Here is a 24,264-nt window from a genome sequence, read left to right as displayed (position 1 = left end):
ATACACCTCAGCATGCCCGAATACACCCCAGCTCATGCCAGCACACCCCAATACACCCCAGCATGCTCCAGTACACCCCAACTCACCACACCCCAGTACACCCCAGCTCCTCACAACTCATCTCAACCCACCCCACCACACCCCAATGTACCCCAGCTCATCCCAGCACACCCCAAGACACCCCAGGACACCCCAATACACGCCAGCATGCCCCAGCACACCCCGGTACACCCCAGCATGCCCCAGCACACCCCGACTCACCACACCCCAGTACACCCCAGCTCCTCACAACCACCCCCCCCGGCTCCCCCGCTCCCCGGCCCGTCCCGGGGTGCCCCCTCGCTCCCCCCGGCCGTAAACCCCCCACTCCCGGCCGTATACTACCCGCCCCCCTACCTCGGCCATCCCCGCGCCGGGGCGGGAGGCGTCCCGGTCTCCACGGCAACGCCGGCCCCGCCCCCGGCGCGGCGCGCCGCCCGCTGCGTCATCACGCCGCGACGCCGTCTCCATGGCTGCAGCGGACACCGAGTGAGCGGGGAAGGAGCGGGGACGGCGGGGGTCCCGGGAGGGCGGGATGGGGGCACGGAGGGGCGTCCCTGAAGGGGAATCCAAAGACGGGGAGGAGCCCAAGGACGGGGGGCCCTGGCGGGGGTACGGGGAGGGCGCTGGGGCAGGGGCAGCCTTGGGCCTCTGCTGGGGGGGGCGGTGCGCGGCCGGTGTCCCAGGGGCTGCCCCGGTGTCGTGTCCCTGGAGCTGCCCCGTCTCCCGCAGGATGTACCGCAAGGAGAAGAGCATCCAGCTGAAGAGCAGCAGCGCGGCGCTGTACAACAACCTGAGCGTGCTGCGCCTGCCCGGCCGGCAGCTCGCCTGCTTCAGCGCCGTGCACGGCCCCAGCGTCAACGTGGTCAGCGCCGCCACCGACGGGCTCGGCTTCTCCCACCGCCAGCTGCAGGCGAAGGAGGGCGGGATGGCCGTCAGCACCTCCGTCCTCACCCAGGTAGAGGCAGTGTGCCCGCACCCCTTCTTGGGCCACGGTGTCCTCCGTGCTGGCTTGTACAGCTCAGGCCCTGCCTGACAGAGCCTCCCACGGGGAGAGCGAGCTGGCAGGCTCATTAGTTGCTGTCTTCTTGCTGCCACCTTTCCAACGCCAGGAGGGCTGTGACATGCAGCAGCTGTTTAGACAGCCCCGCTCCCCTAATGGGAAGCAGGCTCCATAGCCTAGGCCATAAGGAGTGCCGTGCTGCCTCCGAAATGGAGCCAGAGCAACGCTGTAAACCGATAAACAGCTCCCAGCATGATTGCAGAGGAGGTGACAGGGAGGGGCAGCTGCATAGAGTGCTGGCGCTGGGTGGAGGGAGCGCAGTGCTGGCGGTGGGTTCACCAGGGCCAGTGGGAGCTGGACAGGGGAGTGCAGCATGACAAGGGGCACCCGGGGTTTGCCATGACATTGTCTCTTGGTCTTTGCTTTTGCTTTCTGTGCCCTGATGAGGATGATGCTCACCTCAGCAGGGTGTGCTGGTGTAAGAAGAGGTCTGCACTTTAATGCAAACTTGCTCTAACCTGAGCAGATGAGACCCATTGACCACAAGGCCCAAACGGGAGGAGGCAGTAGAGCTACAGAGAGGGGAGAAAGGGCCTTCCCAGATGAGTGTGCATGGCTGTAGAGCTGCTGGGACAGAAGCAGGAGCCTGCGGTGTCCTAATTACAGGGATGGGGAGAGGGAAGGAGCCTACCAGAAAGGTTTGTGAGACCTTGGAGAGGTCCCTGAGGACAATAGGGAGCCACCTCCTGTAACTCATGACAGGGGCTGGAAACCCAAACACCTCTGTGGATAAGTTCAGACTGTCCCTCCCCTGGAAGGCAGGGAGGGCTTTTGCCCCATCTTCCCCCTTGCTGGACTTCTACTGAGCTGCCTTTCCTTCCAGGCTGCTTGGTGTGTCCTGCCGTCACGGGTCCTGCTGGTGCTGACCTCTCAGAAAGGGATTCAGGTGAGATGGTTTTCTGCTGAGGGTGAGAAGCGAAGTCACGATGCTGGGAGGATGAGCCTCTTGGGCCTCACCCTGCTGCTTTCTCTCTCCAGATGTATGAGTCCGATGGCTCCATCATGGTTTATTGGCACGCACTGGATGTCACGGAGCATCCTCCAGGTAAATCCTATGGTGGGAGCACAGCGAGGAGCTCCCCAGCCCCTCTGCCTGCTCTCCTTCCCCAGATGTGTGTGATTCCTGTAGTGCAGCTTGATTCCTCGTGGTCTAGAGACCCCCAGCAGCCTTGCTGCTGGGTCTGGTTAGGATTGAGCCAGGACAGTCCTTCAAAGCAGCTTAGCAGAAGGGTCTGGAAGAGGTCATAGTGTCACCCTGTCTCCTTGATCCTGGCTTGACAGGCGCCCGAGGCAGCTGCGAAGGGGCTTGGAAGGGACCCAGTGTGGCAGCTATAGGACTAGCCCTAAAGATGAAACTCGAATGGGCACCCTGGTGCGTCACACTGCTGCACCAGTGTCCCGGTTCCTGAGAACTGCCACAGGTCATGCCCGGCTCTTGGTTTCCTTTCAGGACAAGCAGTGTTTGCTCGAGGGATTGCTGCAGCTGGCGGACACTTCATCTGCGTGGGTGAGCCAAATCCGGGAGTTTGAGGAAGGATGAGAAGGGAAGGTGGTGCTGAGGGGGGACGTCAGTGGGACCCAGGGATGGTGTAATGACGCGGGATCAGCTGAAGGGGCTGGGTTGGCCTTGGAGCTGCTCTGTGGGAGCATCTGTGCTGAGGAGAGGGGCAGGCCTGCGAGCAGTGTCTATCAGGAGCAGCCTCACGTAGGCAGCAGGTCTCAGGGGGTGCGAGGGGCATGGCTGTAGGCATGGTGAGAGCTGGAGGCTCACTCCCAGGATGGAGAGGGATGAGCCTCAGCTGATGCCTCCTCTGCTCCATCCGCAGGGACATCCTCTGGTCTGGTGCTGGTGTTTGACATCCCCCCTAAAGGGACGAACATCACGGTGAGCGAGATCCTGGAGCAGCACCGCGATGCCATCACCGACATTGCAGCAGAGCTGGGCCAGGCTCCGGTATGTGTGGGGTCAGCGCTCTTGGCAGCCACCTGGGCCAGAGGAGCTGGTGGGGTCCCTGGTGGCGGGTGGATGAGCAGTATGGACTCCAGCTGTTCCCTCAGCCCCACAGCTGTCTCAGGAACGCCTTGCAGGTGTCAACTCTGGGAAGCTGAGGTTTACACAGGTCCTAGCTGTGGCTGAGCCAATTCCAGGGTGCAGCCCCTCACCCTGGAAGACAGTGCTCTCCGTGGCCATCCCAATCCCCGCTGCAGGCAAGGTCTGGGGAGGCTGTGATGTGGCAGAGCTGCCCCAGAGCTGGCTGCTCTCCACGGTGCAGGAGACTGGAGGGTGGCTTTGCCTTCCCTCCCTTCACCAGGGACATTGGCTTTTGTGGCTGTCTCTGCCTGAAGGGGATCTACCCTGTCAAGCTGGGATACATCTGGGGGAAGAGGTGGCTTGGGATGGCCACTTCCTCAGCCCACGCTCCAAAGACCCTGTGGGCCATCCTACTGTGGCTTAGTGTGGCACCTCGAGGCAAGGCAAACTGGAGTCAAGTATAGTTCAGAATTCTGCACTCGAACACTGGTATTTCAGGGCTATTCCCTTTGATTCCCCAGCAGTTGGGAGCAGCCACCCCATCAGTTATTCCACCGTCCCAGTTTCCGTTGGTGTTCAGCCAGTCTCTGCCTTCTTAGCACCTTAGTCTCCATGTTTTTCAGCTGACTCTCAGTCCTGGTTACCCAGGCTCTGGGAACACAAATGCTAAAGCAGAGAGGGGCAACAAAGGTGAAGGAGCTGATCCCCCAACACAGCGTGGCTGTGGGAACGCAGCTCATTCCCAGCCCAGAGTATCCCGTGATCTGTCGGGGTGCGTGCTGGAGCACAGAAGAGCTATTGAAGCTAAAGTCCAGTTGTGGTACAAGAAAAAATGAGCAAAACTGGTCACGAATAAGCCCACGCTAAAATTAAAGCTGCTGCCATTAGAGCAGTGAGTTACTGCAGCAGACCCTCCCTGTGGGAATGCAGCGAGAAGAGGGCACAGAACATGTCCTGCTGGTGTCTCCAGAGCCATCCCAGGGTGCTGGCTGCTGGTACAGGACCTGCTTCTCCTCCCCAGGCCAGGCCCAGGGTGCTGGCGCCCAGGGGGATGAGGAAGCCAAGGGCAGAGCCATGCCTGGGCACTAGCTGAAGGGACAAACCTTTTCTCCTTGCCAGTGGAGGGAGGTAACCGACCCAAGATGTCAGCGCTACCAGTGACCTTTCTCGTGGCAGACGAGATAACTTCACCTGATTACAGAACACAGTCTGGGCCCGGGATGGGTCTTCCTTCAGTTCAGCTCACTCTGGTCAACATCTCTGCAGACACACTAATTGGCTTCTTCATTATTGGCTGCTTCCTTCATAACGAGGACACTTTCTTATACTTTCTCTAATTAGTTACGTTTAACTTTCTCTGCGTTTGGGACTCCCCTGAACAATTAATTGCTTAGAACTGGTTCCCAATTAGCCTGGATATGGAGCTTGTTTACGTGAAAGCTGTTCTGTCATCTACCCCTGTCTGCAGTGACTGTCCTCTAATGCGCCTCTCTTGGACTCTGCACCATGGTTTGTTAAAGGCTTTCTAGCGAGCGAGAGACGGGGCCTGGCGTGTGAAATTCCAGGCGCCTGTAAGGAGAAGAGTGTCGGGACTTGGGTGTAGAGGGAGGGAATGCAGTAATTCTTCCTAGAAATTTTTTATCCTATGTGTAATTAGCATTGCCAAACACGAACATGTTTAAACTGAAATGCCCATGTGTGATCCCAGCCAAGCCTTGCTTGTTCACAAAACGTGTCAGCAGTTTCTGTGAGCTGTTAAACTTTAAGCTTGTTCTGCTGCGGGCTCTGGCTTTGCTTTGCAGCAACTTTAGCGGCACAGGCAATTGGGGCAGCAAAATCCTTCTGCCTGGTGTGAGTCAGCTGCTCACTGCCGGCGGCGGAGCAGGCTGCCCCATGAGTGGTGCCAGGGCGGAGGCTGACCCACCTCTGCTTCACAGGATGGGGCTGGTGACCTGGTGACAGCTGATGACGCTGGGGCCCTGTGTGTCTGGAGCACAGGAGAGGAGTTCACCCTGCTCAGCAAAATCCCGGCCTTTGGGTAAGCCCGGGGGGCAAATGGAATGACACAGTGCGGTCCCATCGACGGGTGGTGTCGGACAACCCTGGTCGGTGTCTCGCGAGGGATGGGAGGGTGGCAGGAACGGGACACCCGGCGCCAGCCCCTGGTGTGCGGGTCTGCAGCTGAGAGGGGAGGAGGTGAAACGTGGCCCTATTCCCAGCTGCACCTGCTCCTCCGTGAAGCTGTGGAACGGGGTCGTGGCTGCTGGCTATGGAAACGGGCAGATTCGGCTGTATGAGGCAGCAACAGGCCTCCTGCGTGCCGAGGTCAACGCTCACGCTCGATGGATCTACGCACTGGACCTGGCGCCGGAGACAGGAAAGGTATGGCTGGCTGTGGTAGGGCAACCCGGCCTGTGTGCAGCATCCTGCCCCGGCATCCCACTAGCCTGGAGCATGGCAGCCTGTGGATGGCCAGGCAGGAGCTGCTCCATTGCCCCAGGACACGGTGCTGCCGTCCCCGTGGCGTCCCTCCATCCTCCTGGTCCCACAGCCTCTGTCCCACTCCCTTTGCAGCTGCTGTCGGGCGCAGAGGACTCCTTTGTTCACGTCTGGAAGCTCAGCAGGAACCCGGACACCGACGATGTCGAGGTGAGTCAGGGCAGCGGCAGCCCTCAGTGGGGAGCATATGGCAAATACATGGCACTCCAAGCTGTCGCTGCCCTGTGGGGCCGTGGCACAGGTGCTGCTCTGTCCTGCAGCCTCCAGTGAGGCACCATGGCCACAGAGAGGGGCTTGCTGCTCGGTGGAAGCCCAGCTGGGCCCAGTCTTAGCTGCCATGGGGCGGCACAGCTGTCCTCCTTCCTCCTGCTTGTGATCCCCGGTCCTGTCCTGGACTGGTGGAGGTACAAGCCGGGAAGGCTGCTCTGTCTGACCAGGATATGGTTCCTGTGCTCCTGAAATGGCAAGCTCGAGCCATGGCCCACTGGCCCAGCCACATGCCCATGGTCCCTTGCCTGCCTATTGCCCTAAGGTAATGCCTCTACGGGCAGGCAGGGACCCGAGGCAGGTCCTTGGGCTTCTGGCTGTGGTGGGTTGTACTTTACTCAGCCTGTGCCACCATTCTGGCTCTTCTCCCCGCTGCAGATCGAGCACTGCCACGGTGAGTGTGTGACCGACACCCAGGTCTGCGGTGCCCGCTTCTGTGACCCCGAGGGAAACTCCTTCGCCGTGACCGGCTACGACCTGAACGAGATCTTCCGCTACGGCCGGGTGTAGGCTGCGAGCCGTGAGGTCTGTCCAGGGGCAGGGCTGAGGCCACGCAGGGAGAGCCGGGCTACCCCTGCACCACAGTGCATCGGCACCAAGCCACCGTAAGCAAAGGGGGTTCAGCACAGCCCCCCCGACTTCTGCTCCATGGGGCCTGTTGGCAGCGACACAGGGCTGTACCCCCAACAGGGTGGAAATCTGTGTGAAGGTGGAGCTGAGCCAGGATCCCCTCACTCCCAAAGCAAACCTGCCCTCAGCGTGGCACATCCGTGCACAGGGAACATGGGCTTGGAGCTGCTCTGGCTACGCAGGACCCGACTCCGCAGCCCTGCGGGTCCCTGGGCCAGGTGCTGTCCTCCCACCCGCCCCCCCAGCCCTTCCTGGAGGGAAGGAGGCAGCAGAGGCAGCGTGGCTGGGAACAGAACCGGCTCCCCTCTTCCCAGCGGCAGCTCTGGTTCAGACGGGAGAGGTTCCAGGGCGAACCTGTGTTACACGCTGCTCCGGCCAGGAGAGCCTCAGGAGTTGGTCCCAGCCGGTGTGGCGGCGCCTCGTGGGTGCAGCACCCATGGAGCCACCCTCCCCTGGGGCAGCAGAGTTACCTGGGAGGAGGAGAGGAGCCTCTTCCCCAGGGAGCCGTGGGGACACACAGGTCCCCGTGGGACCTAGCATCCCCAAGGCTGCTGGCCAGATGTGTGGGGCCACAGCTGTGCTCCTGGGCTGGAAAAGGCAGAGGCAGCTGCACTGTGCTCTCTGCCAAGGATAGTCCCCCAGGTCACTGCAGCAGAGCCACGCTGCTGCCATGTTGTCCCCCTGTTCTCGCCCTGCGCCCCTCCTCAGCTGGCTTTCACACTACCTCCTGCCTAGACCAGCTCTGCTGGAGCAGATGCCGTGCCTGGGCTTCCCCCTGGCTCTGCCTTGGCCCCTTCCCCCAGGGGCTGCCCTGCCCCAGCCCTCCTGTCCCCATCCCTTCCCGCAGCCAGGAGCTGATGTGTCCCCAGGGATGAACTCGGCCTCTGGCTCCGCTCCCAGGGCCCTGTGGGACCAGGGGTGCACGGAGGGCCCCAGCCCTGTGCCATAGGGTGAGCTCAGCGCGGGACAGGCCCTGGGGGAAGGGAGGAGAGATGCTGGCCAGGGGGCTTCCCCCACCCCCAGCCCCTCCTGCTACACTGGGGCAAAGGCTGCAGCCAGGGATCCAGCTCCCCCTCTGCTGCCCAACCCCAAGCTATGGGGCACAGACCCACCTCCACCTTGTGTGCCCCACTATCATTCCCCCCCTCAAAACATATCCCCCCTATGAGCTAGGGCCCCTGCTCCCCGCCACGTAAGGGTCAGTCACCCCATGCTATACCCCCGCCATGTGCTATATCTCCCCCCTCAGCTGTGGGTCAGGACCCCACACTCCTGTTTCCCACCCTCATCGGCCGTGTACTCCCCACCCCACCCATGATAAAAACACCTGAATGAAGCCCCACCCTGTGTTGCTCCTTACTGCGCGGTGGCGGGGAGGGGGGGGTTAATGGCTGAGCACCATGGGCTGGGGGGGGAGAAGAGCAGAGTCCAGGCCCGTTACAAAAGGCTTTATTAAAGGTTAAAACAGCCGATGCTGAGAGGCATGGGCAGTCCCCCTCACAGTGCTGGGGCAGCTGGGGGGGGGCCCTGGGGGCAGGGAGGGGGGCCCGAGGGCCGGTGTGCTCATGGGATGGGGGTAAAAAAGTGTAAAAACAGTTGTGCAGTTCAGCCCGGGGACCCCGGGACCCCCAGGCCGGGGACGGTAGCCCTCAAACACCGGGACACAGCCCGTAGCCCTGCAGGGGCACGTCCAAGGCACAGAGATGAGCTTGCGGGGGGGGGGCAGGCTGCCCTCCCCCCAGGCAGGAGCAGCTCCTACAGCCATACAAGCACCCAGGGACCCCCACGCCCACCCCACCCTCCTGCCCTGCACCCCACTCACAGCTTGGCCCCCCACCCGCCTCTGTTGGAGAGGGGGGAAATACAGCACCAGAGAGCCCTTCCCGGGGGAGCACCCGGCACGGGGTGGGGGAGTCCCCAGGAGGAGGACGAGGCCGGCAGAGCCCCCCCCCAGCTCCTTGCCTGCCCCCAGCCCCACAATACTGCTCGGTCAGAGGTAGCACCAGCGTTGGCCGGGGCGGAGGGGGCCCTGCCGGCACGGCACGGCACGGCTCGGCATGGCCGGCCCCGCTCCCGCGCCGGGGAAAGGCACGGTGGGACAGCGGGGAGGACAGGCCGTGACCCAGCGAGCGGCGTCCGGCAGCGCCTGTAAACAAGCCGGGGTTGAGGGGGTGTAAACGGGCCGCAGCCGGGGGGGAGGCAGCCCTTGGCAGGGCAGGGAGAGGGGCCGAGCAGGCGGCCCCCAGCCCAGCCGTACCCCCCCGGCTCAGGAGACGTGGGGCGATGGCCGCCAGAAGCACCACTTGCTGCGGGTGTGCTGCTTGCGCTGCAGCTGCTCCTCCCGCTCCCGCTCCTTCTTGGAGCGCAGGTACAGGTCCTCCTCCTTCAGGTACCAGACCGGCGGCCAGCGGTGCCGCTCAAAGTGCGCCTGGTTCTCTGCGGGGACACGGCATCAGAGCCTGTCACGGCACCCCCACCGCGTCCCGTGTCCCTGCCCTCATCCCCCCAGCCCCCTACCTGGGGACATGAACTTCATCTCCCGGGGGAAGCGGCGGCAGACGCTGTTGTAGTTGGTGCAGATGTAGTGCAGGCACCATGCGGCCAGCTGCCGGGCGTTGTGGAACTGTGGGCAGAGCGGTGCATGGCAGTGTCATGTCCCCCCCCCGGACAAACACACCCCACCACCGACAACCCCCAGCCCCGCCACCGCCTGCCCCGTGGGGATCTGTGGGTCCCCCCTCCCCTCCAGCCGCAGGGCTCACACCCCCCACCTACCTGCGTCATCTCCAGGTAGATGATGACCTGCTCATCGATCTCCACCCGCTGCATGAAGGCTCGCAGCAGCTCGTCCACAGCGTACTGCTCTGGGGGGGGGAAAAGACACGGGGGACATCAGTGCCCTGGGGCGGGGGGGGCTGCGCACGCTGGGGACGTGCACCCCAGCAAGCCGGGCGGCGCCCCAGGGGTAAGCCGTGCTCCTCCGGCTCTTACATAAGCACCCCGTTAATAACTCCCTGGGGACACATCGATCCCCATCCCCGCAGTGACATAATTGTATTGACAGGTGACGTCAACAGGGGCTGGGGGAGGGCGGGGGGGGGCAGCTGGGCCTCACCTGTGAGCGCCTGCAGCCGGGGCAGGCAGAGGCGGTTGGTGAGGATGAGGAGCTCCATGGCGTCCAGGTCGGGCGTGGGGGTGAAGACGCCGGTGTAGAGGAAGTCGAGGACGGCGCGCAGGCAGGCGCAGTTGGTGCCGGGCAGGGAGACCTGCAGGACAGGGGGTGTCGGGTGTAGCGGGGGGGGGCCGGCACACAGAGCCTGCGGGAGGACCGACTGTGCCCGGCCACCGGCAGCGCCTGCCCTGGCACAGCCCTCCCGCCCCACACGGCTCCCCGCTTTCTCTCCAGCAAGAAGAGGGAAAGCAGGACTCATGCGTGCCAAGCCCAGGGGGTCCGAGCCAGCTGGGCAGAGCTGGCGCTGCCAAGGGACTCCCATCCTCCCAGCAGTCTCATGGCACAGCGTTGGGGACACCCCTCCCACCGTCACCGTCCCTGTCCCCCTCCTGTAGCCCCTCACCTCGGCAGCGTAGCTCTCCCGGAAAGCCCCCCGGAACATAGCCATCATCCAGTCGCAGCCGGCGATGAGCAGGGGCTTGTGTGCCGGCACAGCCCCGTCGTCCACGCGGAAAACCACATCTGGAACGGCAAGGGGATGGCCTCAGTGTGGGGACAGGCGCCCCTCGGCCACCCCAGCCCCTGTCACGGCTGGTCCAGGGACACACACCCCAGGCACCACCTGCAGCCCCCCCCATGGCTGACCCATGCCAGGGAGCGTGTCACTGCCACATGGCTGCCAGGGACATCACGGGAAAGGGATGAGGGGTCTGGGACCCCAGAGCACAATGGTCTCAGTGGTGGGAGGGGGATTACAGTGTCTGGGACTCTGGGTCCCCACAGGACACCGTGGGAGCCAGGACTCCTGGCTGGAGGGGGAGGAAGGAACTGTGTGATGTCCCCAGCCCAGGCAGCCCCTGTGACCCTCCCTCTGCCCCCATCCCAAGCCAGGAACCACCCTACCTGCGAAGACCCCCTTCCCCAGGCACTCCTTGATGCGGTTGGCACGGCGGACATGGAAGGCCTTGGTGATCTCCTGGTTCATGAAGCTCTCCTTGTTGAGCACGTTGGCCACCATCATGCGCAGGTCGAAGACCTCCAGCAGCTCGGCAATGGTGGCCACCTGCATGAGGTCGTTGCGGGCCTGGTCCAGCCGCCCGGTGTAGAGGTACTCCAGCACGGCACGGAAGGGCTCCGCTTGCACCCGCTGGTCCATGCACACCACTGCCATCCGCTTCTCCCGCCCGGCCACCGGGTCAGCCACCAGCTCCCAGCGCATGCTGACAAAGCCGCGGCCCCAGGCCGACAGGTCACGGCTGCCACCACCACTGGGCACCGCACCGTCCCCCGCCACCGGCCGCAGGGTGTCATCGCTCTGGGAAGTCCGCAGCGGGGTGTGCGCCCCCTCGGCCAGGACCCCCCGCTCCCCGTCCAGGCTCTTTGTGCGGGCAGCTGGTTCCTTGGACCCCCCCCGCGGCCCCTCCAGGGTGAAGAGGTCGTAGAACTTGGAGCAGGAGGTGGCCAGGTAGACGCGGTGGGCGAAGACCCGCTGACCGCCCTGCAGCTGGAAGACGACATCGGCGCAGAGCGGGGTGCAGAAGAGGGCGGCGGGGCCCCAGCTGCGGCTGGCCGGCGGGTCGGGGATCTGGATGACGGGTGGTGGGGGCTTGGGGGGCAGGAAGGGTGCCTGCAGCAGCGGCCGCTGCATCTTCTTCAGGTGGGACTTCCAGAACTGGAGGTGCCGGCGGGAGATGAGGGCGGCCCGGATGGCATTGTCAAAGACGTCCTTGATGCCGAACTGGGCCACCACGCTGGTCTCGTAGTAGGGCACACCCAGCTCCTTGGCCACCTCGTGGCCCCGCTCCGGGGGCAGGATGTCCGTGGGCTTGATGGGCCTGGGGGGGACAGAGCAGGGCCATGTCACCATGCGGAGGGGCCCGGTCTCCAGCCAGCCCCCTGGTCCCACCACCCCCCAACCACCCAGAACAGCAGCCTCACTTGGCCAAGGGGCGGCGGGCTCGGTTGACAGCCTCCAGGTCGGCGTAGCGCAGGTCCAGCTGGCAGCCCACCAGCACGATGGGCGTCCGGGGACAGAAGTGTTTGATCTCAGGGTACCACATCGTCTTTACGTGGCGCAGGGAGTTGGGGTTTGCCAGCGAGAAGCAGAGCACAACCACATCCGACCTGCGGCCGGGAGGAGGAAGAGGAGGAGGAGGAGGGTGAGGGCAGCCCTGCCCCCGCGTGACTTGCTGTCACTCTGTGTCCCCAGGCCGCCCCCTGCACCTCCTCTGGCTCAAGAAACAGTACTGAGGTCCCATCCCTGTCCAGGGACACCCATCGCTGGAGCCAGCTGCCCCCACCCCAGGACCCCACACCCCCACCCCTCTGCCCCACGGCCATGGGGAGCCCCACGGCCACGCACAGGGGCAGCTGGGACTAGGGAGGCAGCTGAGGGTTCTGAGTCACCATGGTCAGCCAAGCAAAGGGCTGCCCCGGCTTGGGTACAGCACAGGACTGTCTCAGCACGGCATGGGGCTTGTGCTGGCCCCAGAAACACCCCACAGAGTGCTGGGGCAGTGGCCGAGCACAAGTGGGTGCAAGGAGAAGCCCACAGAGAGCGACTGGGTGAGGGCTGGAGTAGGTGCCAGCCACCGGCATGGACAGGGCTGCAGGGACCCTGCCCGGCCACCCCAAGCCCCTTCCCGGCACCCGGCGTGGGGCTGTCGCGCTGTCCCCATCATCCCAGCCCTGCGCCGGCACTGCCAGTGGCTCAGGGGAGCTTCCCTGGGCAAGGTGACAGGGGACATGCGGGAGGTGCCAGCAGCGCCCAGGTCCCCACCACCCCCGGCGCCTTATAAGGCGGCCGGGAGCAGCCACGTGTCCCCAGACCTGGTTTGTTTTTAGTCTGCGCCTTGCCGAGACATGACCAGGAGGCGCGTTTGGAGACGGGCCCGTGTCAGGGACCAAGATAGACGCCACCCGCCGCCTCCCGCGGGCCCCCGGCCAGCACAGGAGCTGCCGGTCACCCACAGGCGATGCCAGCCAGGGCCGGGACGTGGCACCCACCACCCTGCAGGGTGGGAACCGGCAGCCTCGGTGGGGCGGGCAGCACCAAGCACCTTGGGCTGCCCAGGAAGGGGCAGCCCTCCATATCCCCCAGCGAGGGGTGCCCCCAGCCTGTGGGGCCACTGTGGCCCCTGGCCCCGGGGCAGTGTTGAGGGGAGATTAGAGCGCACCGAGCCGCGCTGGCACAGTGCAGCGGGTGATAAGAGCCCGGACGTGTCAGCGGCCACGGGGAACAGGGGTGTTTACAGCCCAGGGAGCAGGGGGGGCCAGAGGGCCAGTGACCGCTCCGCCACAGCCCGGAGGCTTCTCCCACTGCCGTGCCAGCAGCTCCCACGGAGGGACCCAGCCCTGAGGACCCTCTGTGGGGTGACTTATCGAGCTGAAAGGGCCCCTGGCTCTGCCCCACGGCATAGGGGGCTCAGCCCCTGCAGGGATGGGACCCTCACCCAGGGTCTGCCCCCCCCCCCAGCCCCCCAGGGAGGTGGGGGCCTCAGGCACCCCAATCAGCACCCCAGAGCCTCCCCCTACCCCAAAAGGCAGCCCTGGCATGGGTGGTGCCGGGTCCTCCCAGGAAGCCATGAGCACCCGGGGCAGGGGGCTGTTGGGGCGCACAGCCCCGCTGCTGCCCGAGCTGAAGCCATGATGCCCCCAGGGTGCCGAAAGCAGCCCCCCCAGCTGGGGGGGTGGGGGCACTCCCAGCCCCCCCCGAGGATTTGGGGTGCCAGAGCTGCTCTCTGGGCGCTGGCAAGAGCCCAAAGGGCCCCTTCGGCTCCATGTCCCCCAGGACGGGCAGGGCTGGGGCAGGGCTATGGGGTGGGGGTGCCGGTGGCAGATCGGGGTGACAATGGTGGGTGGGGGTGCCGGTGACAGGGATCAGGGTGCCAGAGGCGGGTCGGGGTGTCAATTACAGGGACTGGGGTGCCGGTGGCGGGGCTCGGGGTGCCGGTGAAGGGAGTCGGGGCACCCGCGGTCCCACCTGCCGTAGGCGAAGCGCCGGTCCTTGTGGTGGTCCCCGAAGGTGTCCCAGAGGCGGAGAGAGACGCTGACCTCGTCCACCACATCCCGGGAGCGCTCCAGCACCTGCCCGGACAAGGCAGCGCCGCCGTCACCGCCCCGGTCCCGACCCCCCCCAGAGCCGCCCCCCGCCCCCGGGCACCCCCCGGAGCGCTCCACAGCCGCCGGCCCCGGCGACCCCCGCTCAGGCTGCTCGGCGCTCCCGCCCCCCCCCTCCCCCCCCCACCGGTGCCTGCCGCCCCCCCCAGTGCCGCCGGTGCCCCGCACCTCCTGGCAGACGCGGTACTGGTCGATGGCCCATACGGTGGGGACGTGCGTGGCCAGCAGCTGGTACTGGCTGAGCGTGGCGTTGCAGGCGCGGGCGCAGATCAGCCGCGTCTTCCCCACCGCGTTGTCGCCCACCACCACGCACTTGATGGTCTCGACGTTGGGGCGCTCGTAGTCCACGTCCAGGTCCATCGGCGCCGGCGGCGACACCGGGGGCACCGGCGTGGACACCGGGCACCGGCGGGGACACACCGGGCCCCCGGGCAGCGGCCCCGCAGGGAGCGGCCGCGCTCAGCGCCGCCCCCCGCCCATGCCCGCTCCGCCGCCGCCGCCGCCGCCCGGGCCCGTTACCCCGCCCGCCCCGCCCCGCCGCCAATCCGCGCCCGTCCCGCCGCCCCGCCCCGCCCCGCCGGCACCGCCCCGCCGCCCCGCCCGCCAATCCGCGACCGCGCCGCCGGCCTCGCCCCGCCCCGCCCCGCCACCCCCCCGCCAATCCGCGCCCGCCCCGCCGCGGCCCCGCCCGCGCGCGGACAAAGGAGCGCCGCCAGGGGGCGCCGCGCGCCACGTGACCGGGCCCCCACCCCCCTCCACCACCACCCTACCCCACCCCTCGCGGCCGGCCGCGCGCGGAGGCCACGCCCCTCGGGAGGGGCGGGGTCTCTGGGACACGCCTCTCTTCCGCGCCCCGCCCACCCCCGACGGGGACGGGGCGGGGGGGAACGGGGGGACCGGGGGCACCGGGAGCGGGGTGGGCAGGGACCGGCGGCACCGGGGACACCGGCGACACCGGCGACACCAGCGGCACCAGCAACCCCAGTGACACCAGCGACAGCTGTGACACCAGCGGCGCCTGTGACACCGTTCACCCCCCGCAGACCGGACTACCGGCGCAGCCAGCGCCCGCCTCTCACTCACCACGGTGACGCCAGGGACACCAGTGCACACCAGTATGAACCACCAGTACCAGTATGCGCGGGTGAAAACAGTGACATCAGAGCGCTCCAGTACAAACCAGTGACACCAGTAGCACCGTCAGCCTGCGGCACTGCCCCATGTCCCCCAGCCCTGCCCCATGTCCCCAGCACTGCCCTGTACCCCCCGGCACTGCCCCACGTCCCCAGCCCCGTGTCCCCCAGCACTGCCCCGTGTCCCCAGCCCTCCCCTGTGTCCCCCCAGCACTGCTCCCAGCCCCATGGCCCCACGCCCAGGACCCAGGGCAGGAGCGGGCTGTGCCCACCGTGGGTCCCATCCTGTCCCCCCCCCCCACCCCGTGACATGCTGCCAGGTCCCTGGACCCCCCCCACACCCACTGCGCCAGCACTGTGTCCCCACCCCTGGCACACCAGCACCCGTGGCCCTCCTCTGGTACCCCCAGGACCCCCATGGAGGGTGGCATGTGGCACCTGGCCCTGGGCTGGGGACGTCCCCGGGCCCCCCCTGCCCACCCTGGGCAGGGGGGGCCCGGGGACGTCCCCAGCCCCAAGGCCCCGTTTTCCAGCTGCTGCAAATATTTTCCCTCTCTGGGGCTTTGGGATTTGGAGGCCGCGGTGACCAAATAAGGGAACGGGCCGAGCGCGGCTCCGCCGGGACAGGGCAGCTGGCGCCCGACGGGGGACGGGGGGACGGGACCCCCCCCCCCCACGCCAGCCCCAGCCCGAGCTGAGCATCCTGCATCCCTCTCCCGTATCCTGCCCGCAGTCCCGGGTGCTGCTCCCCTGGGACACGCACAGCACCCACGTCCCAGTGGAGGACGCTGGGTACGGTGCCCACGAGCCATGGGGACACTGGAACCTGCACCCACAATCCAGTGGGACCCTGCACAGCACCCACATCCCAGTGCGAGACCCACTTCCCGGTGCTTGATCCTGCCACAGCACCCACATCCCGATGTGGGATGCACTTCCCAGTGCTGGATCCTTGCAAAGCACCCATGTCCCAGCACGGGACCCCAGTACAGCACCCACATCCCAGTGCAGGACCCTGTGTTTAGTGCCCACGAGCCATTGGGACCTTGGGACCTGCACCCACATCCCAGTGGGACCCTGCACAGCACCCGCGTCCCAGTGTGGGACCCACTTCACAGCACGGGACCCACTTCCCAGTACTGGATCCTGGCAGAGCACCCATGTCCCACCGTGGGACACTAGTACAGCACCCATGTCCCAGTGCAGGACCCTCTGTTCAGCGTCCATGAGCCATTGGAACCCTGGCACCTGCACCCACCTCCCAGTGGGATCCTGCACCCACAGTCCAGTGGGACCCTGCACAGCACCCACATCCCAGTGTGAGACCCACTTCCCAGTGCTGGATCCTGGCACAGGACCCATGTCCCAGTGTAGGACCCTGTGTACAGCGCCCACGAGCCATTGGGACCCTGGGACGTGCACACACATCCCAGTGGGACCTTGCCCTGCACCCACATCCCGGTGCAGGATCCTTACGCTGCACCCATGTCCCAGCGCAGGACCCCGCACGGCACCCGCATCCCGGTGTGGGACCCCGCACCCCACCCGCGTCCCAGTGGGACCCGGCGCGTCCCGGTGCCGGGTGTCCCGGTTGCTCCCGGCCAGCGGGCCCCGGCAGCGCCCCGCGTCCCCCCGCCCCGCCCGGCTGGCGCCGCCGCCGCCCCGCGCCCCGCCCGGTGCCGCCCGGTCCCGCCCGTGGGCGGCGGGGGCGGGGCGGGCGCAGGGGCTGCGGGGCGGCGGGCGCGGGATGGCGGCCCCGGGGCTGGAGAGGCACCGGCTGGCGCTGCTGGCGGCCAAGGAGGACGTGGGCAACCCCCGGGCCGGGACCAACTGGTGAGGCTGGGAACGGGAGCGGGAACGGGCACCGGGACCGGGAACACGGTTGGATACCAGGGAACGGGGCGCCGGCACCAGGAATGGGAAGGGGCACCGGGTACTAGCGCCGGACCGGGCATAGGCACCGGGCATGGGCATCGGCACCGGGAACTAGTACCGGGAACGGGCATCGGCACCGGGCACCGGCATGGACAGTGCGGGCGGTGGCTGCGGGCTCGGCGGGACGCGGGCGGGGGGGTCCGAAACGCACCGGCAGCGGGACTGGGGGGGTCCGGGGCGCACCGGGGTCCCGGCCGGAGCGCGGGCCGCGGGGTGCCGGGGCAGGGGGGTGCCGGGACGGGCTCGACGTCCCGGGGCTGAGCCCCGCCCGTCGCTGCGCCCGCCGAGCCGCGCTGGGAACCGGGCGCCCGGTCCCGCCCCGCCCCGCCCGGTCCCGCCGCCGCCGGGCTGGGAGCGGCGCCGCCGCCCGGGGCACGGCACGGCCTGGGGGGGCTGCACCGGGGGGACAGTGCCGGGGCCGGGGGGAGCAGTCGAGCCCCGGCACCGGCTCCTGCTGCCGGTCACCGGGTGGGCCGGGGATGGGGAAGGGGCCGGAGGTGCCCGGGGTGATCGGGGCGCCCTGCCCGGCTGCGCCCTATGGCTTGAGGGGGGTGTGCGGCTGTGCCCCCCACCCTCCCCGGGCCGCACCGTGGTGGGAAAGCGGGGTCCTGCCCTGCCCCGGGGTGTGGGGGTCCCGGGACGGTGCCACGCCGGTGCTGGGGGCGATGGCACCGGAGCTGCGCCATCCCCCACGGCCACCCCTCGCCTCGCAGCCCTGCGGCAGCATGCAGGGCTCGGCCCCGAGGCCACCGGCCGCCCGAGCAATGCCCTCTGTCCCCTGTCCCGGCCAGCGTGCCGGAACTTGGCTGGCCCGAGGCCAGGGCCTGTTCCTGCCGCCGGCCAGGCCTGCCGCGTGCAGCCAGCATGACGTGCCGTGCCATGTTGTGCCGTGTCACGCCATGCCATGCCATACCATGCCTGGCTGTGCCATGCCGTGCCCTGCCATGCCGCGCCATGCCATGTCACGCCTTGCTGTGCCATGCCATGTCCTGCCATGCGGTGCCGTGCCGTGCCGTGCCACGCTGCACGCCTGCTCCCGGAGCCGTGCCGTGCCATGCCGTGTCCCAGCCGGCGTGGAACACAGCATGCCGCCACATGCGCCTGTAATCGGAGCCATGCGGAGACAAAGAGGCAGCAGAGCCGGCGGGGAATGCCCAGCCAGGGCCTCTGCCAGCGAGGCGTCCCCGGCCCCCTCTCGGCCCCCCAGCCCCAGGCAGGGGGTCCCGGCACAGCCAGGGGGCCGGGGCTGTTCCCCATCTCTGGGCAGGCAGGGGGAAGACGGGGCCAGTGGGGGCCACGGGGTCAGGGTCTGCGTGAGGGGTCCCGGACACTGTGTGCGGTGCCAGCCCCGGTGCTGGGAGATGCCACCACTGCCCCGAGGGGCTTGGGCTGGGGACAGCCCGGGGGGCCGGGGGTGGGCCGTGCCGCTGTGGCGCTTCCCGCGGCCCCATTGTCCCCAGGGCGGATGCTGCCGGCGGCACTTCCACGAATTCAGCCCAGGCAGACGGCACAGGGGGGGCACGGCAGGGGGCACAGAGGGTGCCCCCGGGCTGGCAGGTCTCCAGGCTGCCTCCCCCCCGTCCTCCCTGCCCCCAGATTCTCCCCAGGGCAATTCCTGACTCCCCCAGGAAAGCGACTGCCGCTGGCCCCACTGCCCTTGGGGGGAGCACCCGCCGGCCAGTGCTGCCCGGAGCAGGTCGGTGGCCACCGCCTGCCGCAGCCGGGGACGTCCGAGTGGCCACGCTGCCTGTCACGGGTGACCTTGTAGGGACGAGGGCAGCTGCCCGTGCTGCTCTGCTGCCCCTCCAATCCTGACCCCCCCTCCCCTTCTGCCCCCCCCAGGGCTGTCTTTGGCTATGAGAAGCACCATGACCTCAAGCTCCTGGACTCTGGAGGTAACAGGGGAGCAATGCTGAAGGAGGGGGGGGGGTGCCGGGGGGGGTCCCACTGTGCTCACTCCCCCGCCCTTGCCGACCAACATCCTCCTTGTAGCTGGGGGTCCGGATGAGCTGGCCGAAAAATTCTCCACCGCCAGCATCATGTACGGGCTGTGCCGCATCCAAGACCCCAGCACCGGCGCTCACCGCGTCGTCCTCATCAACTGGGTGAGCACAGGGCTTGGCTGGGCGGGAGGGGGGCTCTGAGCATCCTACCCCTCCACCCGGGGTCCCGGGGGACAGGGACATGGCATGGGGTGCCAGCCTAAGCGGTGTGTGCCGGTGCCAGGTCGGGGAGAAGGCACCGGAGTCCCAACGCGAGGCGTGTGCCGGGCATCTGCCCGCCATCAGAGCCTTCTTTAGGGTGAGTTTCTGGGGGGGCATGGGACCCAGTCCCCAGCCCCCCCCGCCCCAGGGGGCGGGGGGGGCTGGGGACTGGGTCCCGTGCGCCCTCCTGTGTCCCCCACCTCATCCCGGCCAGCCCCGACCTTTGCTTGCTGCGCCGGGTGCATTCCTGGCTCTGCTGACTCAGACGCTGCCGTTCCCAGTTCCCAGCCTTGGCCGACGAGCCGGGGTTGTGGTTGGGCTCCCTGCCCTCCCCAGCCGGATCCTGCCCTTGCTTGGTGGGATCCTGCCCCCCCCCCTCCCCCCCGCCCCGGCCTCCCTCCCTCCGCTCCCATGTCCCAGCCCCTGGAGATCCAGCTGGGTCCTATATCTGGATCCGGCTCCCCATCTGGATTTGGCACCCACATCTGGATCCGGCCCCACATCTGAAGCATGGCGAGCGCGTGCGAGGGAATGGCGCCAGGATTCCCTGGGGAGGCTGCAAATCTGTCCCGTGGGGGGGCTGTGGGTGCTTGGGGCGGGTGTGGGGGGGGAGGTGGGGGGGTGACGCCATCCCGTCTCTGGCGGCAGGAGGCCAGCGTGGTGCTGAGCGCCCGCCGTGCCGAGGAGGTGACGCAGGAGGGACTGAGCCGAGCACTGGCGAAGCTGGCCCCCACCGCCGCTCCCGCCCTCACCAGGAGGATGCCCCCCCCGGATGCCCAGGAGCTGGTGGTGAGTGGGGGGTCCTGGTGGGTGACATGCCGGCAGGGATGGCGACCAGCCAGGAGGGCACCCGGTGGGGTGATGAGGCTCTCGCCCACCCTTCCCAGTGCCATCCTGGGGGTCCCTGACTGGGGGGGGGGACACACACGACTCGACCCCTGGGGGTCCTGCCCTGAGACCCCAGCTCGGTCCCCGCAGGGCACCAACTACCGCAAGACCAACCCGGCGCTGGAGATACGCCGGACCAAGCGGGATTCCTTCTGGGCCCAGGCCGAGGTGAGGGGTGGGGGGCATGGGTGGGCATGGGTGCTGACTGCATCCCCGACGACCCCCCCGGCATCCCCGGGACCGGGATCACGGCTGCTGGCTTGGCCTCGAGGGGCTGCCATGGGCCGAGCCTGGTGGGGGTCCCGGTGCCGAGGCCGGTGAGGGTCCCGATGCTGAGCGTGGTGCGGCCGCAGCGCGAGGAGGAGCAGCGCAAGGAGGAGGAGCGGCGGCGGGCACTGGAGGAGCGCAAGCGCTGGGAGCGGGAGCGGATGGAGGAGGAGAGGCGGGAGGCGGCCGAGCGCGAGCTCCGCTTCAGGGAGAAGGAGCGGATGATCGAGGAGCAGCGGTGAGGGCAGGGGCGTGGGACGGGACACGCGAGCCCGGCCACCACACGGGTGCCCATGGTGCGACCCGCAGCGCCCTGCACCCCACAGTGCCACCACCCCCATCAGGACTCTGACCATGGGTGCCCGTGGTGGGACCCACAGCCCCCTGCACCCCACAGTGACCCCAGCCCCATCGGTGCTGACCATGGGTGCCCACAGTGGGACCCACGGCCCCTGCACCCCACAGTGCCACCACCCCCATCAATTCTCTCACCATGGCTTCCTACGATGGGACCCGCAGCCCCCTGCACCCCCTCAATGCCCCCAGCCCTATTGGTGCTCTGACCATGGGTGCCCATGGTGGGACCCACAGCCCCCTGCACCCCCCAGTGCCGCTAGCCCCATCAGTGCTCTGACCGTGGGCCCCACAGCCCCCTGCACCCCACAGTGCCAGCATCCCCATCAGCACCCTCGCCATGGGTTCCTATGATGGGACCCCCAGTCCCCTGCACCCTCAGCTTCCCCATGCCCATCACTCCCTGTCCCACATGGCTCCGAGAGCTCCTGTGCCCCCATGTCCCCCACACCCCCGTGACGCTCCCTGCCCTCGCAGGAAGGAGCAGGCGCGGCTGGAGGCGGAGGAGCGGAGGAAGGAGAAGGCGCGATGGGTGAGTGGGGCGGCCGGGCTGGGGGTCTGGGAGGGGCCGCATTTCGTGAATGGGAGCACCCCGGTGTCAGGCTGCCCGGCCGTGCTCTGTCCCCGCAGGAGCAGCAGCAGCGGGAGCACGAGGAGGCCATGCGGGAACGCAGCCGGCGCAGCGAGTCCATCGAGAAGGCGGCCGTGAGTGCCGGGGTCGTGCGACCTGTCCTGCCCCGGGTGGCCGTGGCCACGCCGTGGGGCCACATGGCCATGGCGTGGCCCCACTGATGGGTCTCTGGGTGCCGGCAGGAGGCGGCTGTCCTGGTCTCCCAGCGCTCGCAGAACCCACGGGATTTCTTCCGGCAGCGGGAGCGCTCAGGGTCCACCTCCGGCACCCCGCTGCCTGCCTCCCCCCTCGGCACCAGGCCCGGTAGGTGCCCCCATGGCAGGGGGTGACGATGCCGGGTCTGGGGGTGCAGGTGCTGCCTGTCACGGGACATGGGGCAGCGGTGGGGGTTGCTGCCCGCCGGGTGGGCAGGGATAGCTACCGACCCCCTCCTTGTGTCCCAGGTGCCCGGCGGCCATTCCTGCGGTACCAGCGCAGCCTGACGGAGTCGGCATTCATCTTCCGCCGGCCGGACCCTCCACCCTCACCTGGACCCCTCCACCCTGGGGCTTTCAGGGCTGCGCCCCCCCCCAGCCCCCGCCGACCCCAGCCTCCCCTCCCCACCAGCCCCACGGGGAGGGGGACCCCTCCCTGTGCTCCCACCGGGACCCCCACCAGCCCCACGGGGACAGGGACCCCTCCCTGTGCCTCCACCAGCCCCACGGGGAGAGGGGCATCCCCTGCTGCCAGCCCCATAGGGACAAGACCCCCTTCCTGTGCCAGCACGGGGAGCCCCCCCAGCCCTGTGGGTACAGGGCCCCCCCCTCTGTCCAGCCCCTTAGGGACAGGCTCCCCCCCTCCCTCTGCCACCTGGAGTCCCCCCAGCCTGGCAGGGGCAGGGTCCCCGCCCCACATGCCTGGGCCAGGGCCCCTGCCCCCTGCCAGTCCCCCAAGGATGGGGTGTCCCCCCGGCCCCCCCGGGTCAGGCTCCCCTGATAGCACTTGTGGGGCAGAGCCCCTGCCCCCCTGCAGCACTCCTGGGCTGGGGCCCCCCAGCAGCCCCCCTTGTCAGCCCCCCCTGGGCACCAAGGAGGCCATAACTCTGCCTCCCCCCAGCCCCTCTGGCACCCCCCAGGATGAGGACGGGCCCCCTCTGGATACCATCCTCCTCCCCAGCCCCCCGGCATGGGAGTCTCCAGGACTGCTGGTGGGGCCGGACAAGGGGGTCCCAGCCTCCCAGGGGGGGTCCCCCCTGCCCGGGCTGACACCTGCCCTGATGCCTCAGGCCAGGACCCCCCCGCGCAGCCCCAGCCCCCCCAGCCTGCCGCGGGATCCGGCCCTTCCCCACCAGGAACCACAGACAGGTGGGTGGCCAGGACCCCTCTGTCTGGGGCTTGGGGGGGTCCCACACCCCGGACCCCTGCCTGGGCGCTGCAGCCGGCGTGGGGCTCAGCCTGCTCCTCTCCCCATAGGGTCTGTGGGGCAGGCGGGGCAGGAGCCAGCCCTGGGCAACCTGGGGCACAACGGCATCAAGGGCCATGAGGAGGGGGGCTGGCCGGCCCCCTGGGAGCAGGACACCCTCCCGGGGCAGGTACAGCACTGAGTTGGGTCAGTGTGGGGTTTGGGGCAATGGGATGGGGCTGGGGGAGGATGATTTTGGGACAGGGGGCCATGGTTGGGGTGGGGAAAGCTGGGGGACAAGACCGAAGGGTGTTTTTGGGGCTGGGGGTGGGGGACGAGATGGGGCTGGGAGGGCGCGGTAGGGGGGAAGGATGGTTTTGGGACTGGGTCAAGTGGTTGGGTGGGGGACAAGACTTGGGAGTGGTTTTGGGGCTGGGGGACGGGATGGGTCTGGGCATGACAGGACAGGGCTGGAGGCTCAGGTTGGGGGGGGGGACAGGGCAGGGGACAAGGCTGGGGGGGCTGGAGGCAAAGGGGCTGGGGAGTCCCCAGGGTGGGGGGCCGGGTACGGCTGGGGGCGGTGGGGACCCCTCAGGGCTCTGTCTTGCAGGGGGATGAGCCCAGCGACAGCATCCTCCTGCCACAGCCCCTGCACAAAGACAAGCCAGGTACCCCCCAAACGCCCCCACCCCCGTACCCCCCCCCCACCTCTCTACCCCCCCCATTTTCCCCCTCCGGGCTCAGCCCCTGACCCTCTCTCTCTGCCCAGGCTTTGCCCTGCTGCTGGCCCGTGACGCCCCCCACCCGCAGCTGCCCGGGGGCACCAGCCCCCCCGCCGAGGACGAGGACCTCTCCCCCCACGCCGTGTAGCCGGGGGGGACGCAGCAGCCCCTCTTGGGGGGCACCTGGATGGCACCTCAGCTGCCAGTCCTGTCTCCCCCCCGACAACCCTGCCCCACACACAACAGACCCTTCCCATGGCCTCCCCCCAGCACAGCCCCCCACACACACTCACTCTCAGCCCCGGGGCTGCGGCTGCAGCCCCCCCACAGCCCCCCGTTTGCACCCCAATAAGCAGCTTTGGGAGGCCCCCCGCCCCCGCCTCACTGGTGGTGGCACAGGGTGTGGGGGGCATGGACCCCCACCCCAGGGAGGCCAGGCCAGGGACCCCCCCACTACCCCAAGCCTCCCCCTAATCAGACACAGTGGCTGTTAAATAAATTTTTAATGCATATTAATGAGGTGGCAGCTTTGGGTCCCCGGCCCCGGGGAGGGGGCCAGGGCTGGTCCCTGCCGGGGGGCGCTGCCCCCCCCGGGAAGGGTGGCAGGTGGGGGGGCTGCAGTGGGGGCTGAGGCAGGCAACCCCCAGGGTTAGAAGAGAGGTAAAGCAGAGCTAGGGGGGGCCCTGCGCACCCCCCGGGGTTAGACCCACACCCACTGTATGTGGGGGTTTGCCCTGAGCACCCACCCTGGGGGGGACCCCAGCACCCACCTTCCAATGGAGCGGGGGGTTCAGCCCCCAGAACCCACCTTGCAACTGGGGGGTGGGAGTGGGGGAGTGTCAACCCCCAGCACACACCCTGGGGGGTGCAACAGCCCCCCCTACCCCTTTGGCAGGGGTCTGCCCTGAGCCTACCCTGTCCCCACGCCT

The 24,264-nt window shown here is 68.1% G+C and overlaps 3 protein-coding genes across 4 annotated transcripts; 2 read left to right on the top strand and 1 right to left on the bottom strand.

Annotated features, from left to right (window-relative positions):
• Positions 1-478: 478 nt before the first annotated feature.
• Positions 479-7,865, top strand: WDR54 (WD repeat domain 54). The gene is made up of 10 exons (XM_063336448.1): positions 479-528; positions 772-997; positions 1,926-1,988; positions 2,081-2,147; positions 2,553-2,609; positions 2,929-3,056; positions 5,072-5,172; positions 5,354-5,516; positions 5,709-5,783; positions 6,279-7,865. Exons 1-10 carry the CDS (start codon positions 509-511, stop codon positions 6,408-6,410), a joined length of 1,032 nt encoding a protein of 343 aa, XP_063192518.1. The 5' UTR covers positions 479-508; the 3' UTR covers positions 6,411-7,865.
• Positions 7,866-7,963: 98 nt separating this feature from the next.
• On the bottom strand, positions 7,964-14,355 carry LOC134516352 (rho-related BTB domain-containing protein 2-like). 2 transcript variants are annotated; one of them, XM_063336445.1, is made up of 9 exons: positions 13,990-14,355; positions 13,685-13,788; positions 11,641-11,826; positions 10,606-11,537; positions 10,106-10,224; positions 9,646-9,796; positions 9,306-9,394; positions 9,048-9,153; positions 7,964-8,966 (listed from the first exon to the last, which is right to left on the bottom strand). In XM_063336445.1, the coding sequence occupies exons 1-9, from the start codon at positions 14,179-14,181 to the stop codon at positions 8,797-8,799; spliced, it is 2,049 nt and encodes a 682-aa protein (XP_063192515.1). In that variant the 5' UTR covers positions 14,182-14,355; the 3' UTR covers positions 7,964-8,796. The 2 variants fall into 2 exon arrangements, with proteins under 2 accessions (XP_063192515.1, XP_063192517.1); XM_063336447.1 differs by lacking the exon at positions 13,685-13,788 and having other exon boundaries at positions 13,990-14,124.
• A 2,303-nt stretch (positions 14,356-16,658) lies between these two features.
• Positions 16,659-24,239, top strand: LOC134516234 (drebrin-like). Its single transcript, XM_063336194.1, has 14 exons — positions 16,659-16,787; positions 18,732-18,784; positions 18,882-18,994; positions 19,116-19,190; positions 19,742-19,882; positions 20,072-20,149; positions 20,335-20,486; positions 21,080-21,134; positions 21,233-21,307; positions 21,416-21,536; positions 21,677-22,576; positions 22,685-22,803; positions 23,224-23,281; positions 23,383-24,239. Exons 1-14 carry the CDS (start codon positions 16,702-16,704, stop codon positions 23,481-23,483), a joined length of 2,127 nt encoding a protein of 708 aa, XP_063192264.1. The 5' UTR covers positions 16,659-16,701; the 3' UTR covers positions 23,484-24,239.
• Positions 24,240-24,264: the final 25 nt, after the last annotated feature.

The sequence above is a fragment of the Chroicocephalus ridibundus genome, chromosome 5, assembly GCF_963924245.1.
Source record: "Chroicocephalus ridibundus chromosome 5, bChrRid1.1, whole genome shotgun sequence".
In the NCBI taxonomy this organism is placed as follows: Eukaryota; Metazoa; Chordata; class Aves; order Charadriiformes; family Laridae; genus Chroicocephalus; species Chroicocephalus ridibundus.
The sequence above is the reverse complement of the archived record's forward strand: the minus strand, read 5'-3'. Positions and strand labels throughout refer to the sequence as shown.